General features: G+C 35.0%; 2 protein-coding genes across 2 annotated transcripts; both read right to left on the bottom strand.

The window, feature by feature from the left end:
* Window positions 1-3,916: 3,916 nt before the first annotated feature.
* LOC122275807 (RING-H2 finger protein ATL33) lies at window positions 3,917-5,326 on the bottom strand. Its single transcript, XM_043085069.1, has one exon. It carries the CDS (start codon window positions 5,183-5,185, stop codon window positions 4,667-4,669), a length of 519 nt encoding a protein of 172 aa, XP_042941003.1. The 5' UTR covers window positions 5,186-5,326; the 3' UTR covers window positions 3,917-4,666.
* A 493-nt stretch (window positions 5,327-5,819) lies between these two features.
* Window positions 5,820-6,611, bottom strand: LOC122275808 (RING-H2 finger protein ATL51-like). Its single transcript, XM_043085070.1, has one exon. The coding sequence runs from the start codon at window positions 6,594-6,596 to the stop codon at window positions 6,105-6,107; it is 492 nt and encodes a 163-aa protein (XP_042941004.1). The 5' UTR covers window positions 6,597-6,611; the 3' UTR covers window positions 5,820-6,104.
* Window positions 6,612-7,107: the final 496 nt, after the last annotated feature.

The raw sequence follows: 7,107 nt of genomic DNA, 5'->3' as shown, positions 1-7,107 counted from the left end.
TCTTTCATCAAAACTTTTAATCATGCAAAAATCCTCAACCAATGATCATATATACATGTTAACAATACTCCATAAAAATTTCAGACCAATATCTATCCATTAACTTGGTCAAAAACTCCAAACTATAACATATTCTCCAATTTATCTCCTAGAATGACCTTTTTATAGTTTACACAATATTTGACTGATCAAATGATTTTCAAATGGGACAAATAAGATATCCACGTAAAATAGACTAAAAAAGGAACAATTTATATGAATGAGACTTTATGATAAAACATTTATAAAAACTTTGAAATGGGCATGCAAAATAATACCTAAAAGCTGTCTGAGAGAGTTTGATGTTCTTTAAATGAAAGGTGTAAAAGAAGATATTTTTGTGGGGAGTGGCTGGAAGTATTTATGGACAAAATATGGAGGAAGATGAGGCTGGAGTGAGAGTTGAGTATAGGTCTCTCTTACCCAGAGTGAGAGTGGAGTGTAGGTCTCTCTTATCCAGAGTGAGAGTTAAGTGTAGGTTTCTCTTACCTAGAGTGAAAGTGGAGTGTAGGTCTCTCTTACCCAGTATGAGAGTTAAGTGTAGGTCTCTCTTACCCGGAGTAAGAGTGAAGTGTAGACTTGGAAGAGTGAGGTGGCTAAGATCTTTTCATGTGTCCAATTAAAACTTTTCTAATTATCTCTAATAATCAAAAACACACTTATGATACCATAGTGAGTAACAACACTAATTATGTAGTTAGACTAAAACCTATACAATAAATAAATTCGTAAAAACTTATGAGGTCTTCATGAGATTTCTAAAACTAATAGAAATTTTACAATTAAATTTCTAACGGACTGTTACAAAGGATATTATAAAAAAAAGTTATAAATTGATAAAGTTTAATATAATAGGTTATATTTATTTTTATAAAAAAAATATTTTATAATTTAACGTAACATATTAAAAGAAATTAATATATAAATTTATTTTTATAAGATTTTACTTTATTTAAGAAATATGTATTTTTCTATAATAGAAGAAAAGATCATAGAAGTAAAACATATTGTTTTGGACCCCACGGCACCAACCATGTGGATCCCACGTGTACACTACAAAATAAGACCACATGATGGTCACATGTTCAGACAAGTGACATTAGGAAATTTCCTCGTCTAGGCTCTTAACTAGTCACATGTAAAGACTATATTGAATATTTCGAGTAATATTGCATTAAAAAAATAAGTAATATAAAAACTTCATAAACTTTAAGAGAAGAGAGATACTACTTTCACCGAATTTGTCTATCGAATTATATTATATTTTATTATATTTTATAATTTTTTTTATTTCAAGGTTAAGAAAATATTTTTTTTTATTAATTTGTAAATTTTATTTTTTAAAAAATGTTTAAAATAAATTTAAAAAATGTTGAAAGAAAAAACAAAAAAAAAATCGATGTGAATGGCACCGCTCGTACTTTAATTCTGATTTACGTACAGCTAAAGTAACCCAAACAACTTTATCTTTATGCAATACCGTGTTGTTATGACAATCAACGAGGATATACTTCAAATTAATGACATGTTTTTAAAAGGGAGCCTAAAGAATGATGTCTTTCCGTTATGGAGGAAGAATTAATGAGGGAAAATGTCAACAACAACTCACATCAAGAGAAAAAGAGGGAAAAAGTGGAATATAGTGCCGAGTGGAGGCTGCGGTGGAGGGTAGTTAGAGTTATAAGTAATGTGTAATTACTTTGTAAAAAAATATAAATATGAGATTCATATAAAAAGAATTATTTTTTTAATAGTATATTTTATTTTTTTTTAAATAATTGTATGATATTTGCACAATGATTATATATAGTATAATTTTTTAATATTTTTAATAGAATTTGAGAATTTATCTATTGAACAACTTAATATTTAAATCTATATCTATTTCTTTTGGATTATTGGCTTAGATTAGGATTGATTTGAGATGATCTTGAAACAATTTTTGTCGTGTCAATTGATAATGCAATGATTGTATTTTGGGTAGGGATGCAATTTGGATCCATGAGTCATTTGTGTTGTGTCAAGATATGGATATCATGTGACTACATGGCTTAACATTAATATGATATTTTTAATTAAATCCGTCTAGTTCTTTAACACTTACATTACTAGTTATTGTTGCGTTGTATTGTGTTACCTATAACTCAAATAATAAATCGGTTATGTTTGATTGATTCGAACACTACATGTATCATTTCATATCAATTTCTCTAATAAAATTAACAACATATTTTCATAGATGACAAGAATAATGATATGAATTATAGGAATTCTCAACTAGATTAATGACAAAATCAATTTTAAAAATCATTATCAATAACCATCACCAATAGACATATCCATTTCTAAGCACTAACCTAAATATCCAAAAATCATGTTACATTTCAACAAATACATGATAAAAGCTAGCTTCCTCACTAAGCATCAATATAATGAATTATTAAAATTTAACAGCAATCATTATCAGGTCATGTTAAAACTTATCCATCTATACTTTCGATATCTAGGATGCTTTAAAAGTTACATATGAATGATGACACCTTTATATGAATTTGTTGTCCAGGCTATATTAATGGATGGGCAGCCCTAGAGCCACCGACAGTGGCTCCTCACACTGCCCACCGAGAAGGCTAAATGTCTTTTATTTTTTATTTTTTTGTCTTTCATGCATCTTTTTGTATCTTTAAATATTTTAAAAATAATAATAATTCACAATACAATTAAAAAAATACTTATTTAATCACTAAAAAAAAAAAAATACAGTTAGAAATGCTTGGCCAAAATGAGACCCTAAGCATTTCTCTTAATGGATCTATGAGTAGTAGTAACTGGTGATAGTACTTTGTTTGGTGAGTGAGAAATTTAGGTGGCAATGATTAATGATGAGTTTTGTGATGTATTTTCTTGGGGTTTAAGGCTCTATCTTGAGTGGTTGTGGTTCATTTTCAGGAACAGGGTGGAGTAAGGGATTGCAAAAGGCCGGGGGTACAAAACAACGCAACTGAATTGCATGGAAGGGAGAAGGGGATCGAAAGGGACGTGAGGAAAATGAAAGACGATACTTTTACAAATCTTTTGTTATAATTTTGTTTTAAATAGAATATATTTTTATAAAATAATCATACTTGCTCTCAATTTGAATTAGAAGGGTAAACATACTATATATAAAAATAGCATATATTTATCATCTGACCGTCCAATTAATACACGGTATAAATTATAAGAAAATGCTAAAGAAACCAATGGGTTGCACGATATATACTATCGTGTATTTCATTGGTGCAACCCTTTGTCTTTGTATAACCCTATAAAATTACATTGATCATGATCTCTAGGGACGAAGTCATCACTCGAATTATTGGAAAACAGATGCAATTTTCCTGATCAAATCAAACACTTTCCTGAAACTTTAATTTAGAAGAACTGGGTGAGCTGTCTGCTAATCAACTTAATTAGCTTTTTTTCTCAGGTTTATAGGGGTTTTTCATAATGGTACTGGTCTACCTAAACGAGACTTTGGAAGCAAGAAAACTCTAATGAATGAGACGTCCCACTTGCTCCTCTCTCCTAGTAATCATGCTGTCTTGCCTTTGTGATAAGATTCCCATACTCTCTCTTCAGTGTATGTAGGGGCCACCGACTGCAAAGGCTTGATTTTAGGGTTCTTCTCCAGAGAAGTCTGATTCTACTTGCCCATTGCCATTTTTACTATTTTCTCTTTTGTTTAAACTCTGAACAATTAGGAAGGAAGCAGATAAATATGATTTCAACATTAAATACAGTAAAATTTGGAAATAAACACAGTGATGTGGCACTGTATAAGGATCTTTCTCAGTGTTCAATCATATTTTGCATCTCAAGAAGCTATGCAGAAGTATGAATATTAATGCCACTTTGCAGATGTTCTCCATTTATTCAAGTGGGGTGGAAAAGTAGGACAAAAAGAAGTGGCAAAAGAGTCCAGAAACTGATTTGGCTCTTTCCCAGTAACGTGTCACTGCAATTTACAAGCATCCATAATTAATGGTGAACATGAAACTTGAGATCCATATGGAGATATTTCTGACACTTGGATGAGATTTTAGAGCTGGGATTTCTCCGAGTTCCATAACTATGGGATTTGCACACGCTTCCTTCTCTTCCATTTCTCAGCATCCTCAGCATTAATGGCAGTTTTTGTTCTTTATCGATCTGAAGTACCCTGTTTACGACATTAATAAAGCTTTAGTGCCCTGTCTTCTTCTTCTTCTTCTTTTTTTTTTTGGATTTCCCACTGATCAAATATATTTGATTCTCTGTCCAGCTATCTTGATGTAAAGGGCTTCAAACTTGTTATTTCTCAGTGTTAGAACAGAAATGATTCAGGATCGATCAAAACAGAATGTCAGACATCTGTAACCCTAATTAATTGCCTGCCTTGAATTCCCCCATCTTCTTGGTGCTCGAAGCCTCTCATAATTCCAACACTATAAACTACATTTTTTTTTTGTTGGTGAAGTGGTGAAAAAGCAAAAAAGTTAACTGCCTTCTCGCCAAACAAAAAAAGCACTCACTTTTCCAAAAGAAGAAAACAAATAAAGAAGATGAAGAAAAAGAGGAAGACCAAGAATAATCTGGGTAAATACTGTCAAACCAAGGCAGAGGCATCCGGCAAACCTTGCTGATTATCTTCATCTCTGGCCGAGGCTGTGACTTTAGGACGCTTAACGGCGATAGAAGCACGACAAACCGGACAATTAGAATGAGAATTGAGCCACAAATCGATGCAAGGAGCATGGAAAGAGTGTTTGCAGACGCTCAGCTGCTTCACTTCTTCGCCATCGGCAAAGACCGACAAACACACTGGACACTCACCTTCAATGTCTTTGACATGGGTTTCCTTCTCAAACTTCACATCCGAAACCACCTCTCTGCTGCTGATATTCCCATCGTTGTCGCTGGAGAGTCTCCCGGAGAAGCTCCTGTGGCGTCGTCGAAAAGGGTTGGGAGGGCACTTCACGGCGAAGAAGAAGGTGTAGACCAAGGCGGGGATGGTGACCACGGCGACGAGAGCGAGGACGAATTCAAGCGGGGACAAATCGACGCTGCGGGGCGGTGCAGGGAAGGGAGGCGGTGGTCGGCTGAAAATGGTGGGGGCGCTCTCCATGGCGGAGGAGAGTGGTATTGCAGCAGCTTATGCTTTTGAGTTTTTTTTTTTTAACCCCTCAGGTTTTTTTTTGGGAGCTTAGAGTTAGAGATGAAGACGTTAGCATCTGCGGAAGGTGGGGTTCTCTGGAATTTTAAGGTGCAATAATTGACGGAAAAGGTGGGGGATATAGAAGACAAAGCTCACGTACCATCATGGTCATTGATCGCAACACCCCAAAACTCCCTTACCTAAAATTTATATTTCTGTGCCACAAAAAGTAAAAGAAAAAGAAAATATATATATATATATTTATATATATATCTGTAATAATACAACCTTTTTTTCTCACATCAATATTGTAATTTGCATCGGCTATTTTCCTTAAATTTTATCATTGGTGTCCTCTCTATGGGTTCAAGACACAAGTGATTGGGCTAAGCTGCCCTTATTTTCTTGAAGCAGTTGTGGGTTTGTAAGACCCAGAGCAGAATGCCATAATCAGGTTGTGAAAGGCTACCTGGGCTGAGTCTTAGACCTCTAATATAGATTCAGACAAAGGCCCTTTTAAAGAATCTTCTTTGCCTGATAAAGCATCATTGGGTCGGACATGCAGGACGATACTCTGAATAGATCCAAAGTTCGCCTAATATCTGGATTCATCACTTCTGAGACTATCAAGATTAACAAGAATAGTTTTTCTAGGAATGAAGATTAACGGATTGCGGAAATAATTAATACCAAAACGTATATATGACGATGATTTTAACATGTTTGCAATTGACCAAACGCTTACCTCTATCTTTCAAATGAACAATCTACCTATTGCCACGAGCAGTACGTACAGATGTCCAAGCCGTTTAACTACACATTCAATCGTGCTAACAGAATTGGCTGGCTTGAAATGCCAAGCCATCTATCAATCATTTGAAGAAGAAAATCAAGCTCCAGAATCCTGCAAGCCATGTACCTCCGGAGGCGGCCTTGCCGTAATATTTGGCAAAGACAAGATCGCATGCGGCGAAGGCATAGTATCAGCACGACAAAGGGGGCAATTAGAGTGGCTGTTGAGCCATGTATCAATACAAGTAACATGAAACAAGTGTAGGCATTCAGGCAATGCTCGAATCTCCTCGGCTTCCTTAAACTCACACAAACACACAGAACATGTTTCTTGTTCAGTTTCTTTGCAGTATCTGAAAACTGGAAGGAGTTGTACCATTGAATTGCTTGTGCTGCTAGGCCTATTTTCTTGGTTGGTTTGAGGGGCTAAATGGTGTCTGCTAGGTGGGCTTGGTGCTGCCAGCCTCCGGTTGCAGCAGGCAACAGCAATGTAATGGTATGTTGCAAACACAATTGCTCCTGCAATAACACCAAGAACTCCAATAAAAACTGGGCTAAACTGAAACTTTCGGTGGTAGTCTCCATCCATGAGGGAAGAAAGAACATTATCTTGTTGAAGAAACCTAGGTGACTTAAGGGTTCATGCTTGATCTTTTTATAATGTTGTTTCTTTGTACATTTGCCTATGTTAACAAAAGAATACTCTTTGTCACTTGTTTTCGTGGGTGACACGGACATTTGCCTATGGTCGAATTAAGGGAAGGAAAATGACCTTTAATATTTATATTTTGGCATAAGATCTGGTTCTGTTTCATTACATTTGTTGATGAAATGCCCTTAAAATGGTTTTATCGAAAAGGTTTCGAGTCTAAAGGCGATTAAAGATAGAGGTCAAGTCTGTGGGCCAGCAAGAGCAACTTTTCGTCTTCTTTTACCCTATAAGATACCTTGGCCATATCCTTTTTTTGTCAACTGTATGTAAACCCCACCCCCTTATATCTGCCAAACCAAGGTAAGAACACAATCGCTTCTGTTTTTCTAAGGGGCAAAAAATAACATCATGTAATGCAAAGCTTCAAACAGATTTGAATGTTACATAA

Source organism: Carya illinoinensis, chromosome 9 (assembly GCF_018687715.1).
Source record: "Carya illinoinensis cultivar Pawnee chromosome 9, C.illinoinensisPawnee_v1, whole genome shotgun sequence".
NCBI classification, from domain to species: domain Eukaryota; kingdom Viridiplantae; phylum Streptophyta; class Magnoliopsida; order Fagales; family Juglandaceae; genus Carya; species Carya illinoinensis.
This window is presented reverse-complemented; position numbering and strand designations above follow the sequence as displayed.

Coding starts and splice junctions, on each gene's coding strand:
- LOC122275808 (XM_043085070.1), bottom strand. CDS start 6,596: ATGGATGGAGACTACCACCGAAAGTTTCAGTTTAGCCCAGTTTTTATT.
- LOC122275807 (XM_043085069.1), bottom strand. CDS start 5,185: ATGGAGAGCGCCCCCACCATTTTCAGCCGACCACCGCCTCCCTTCCCT.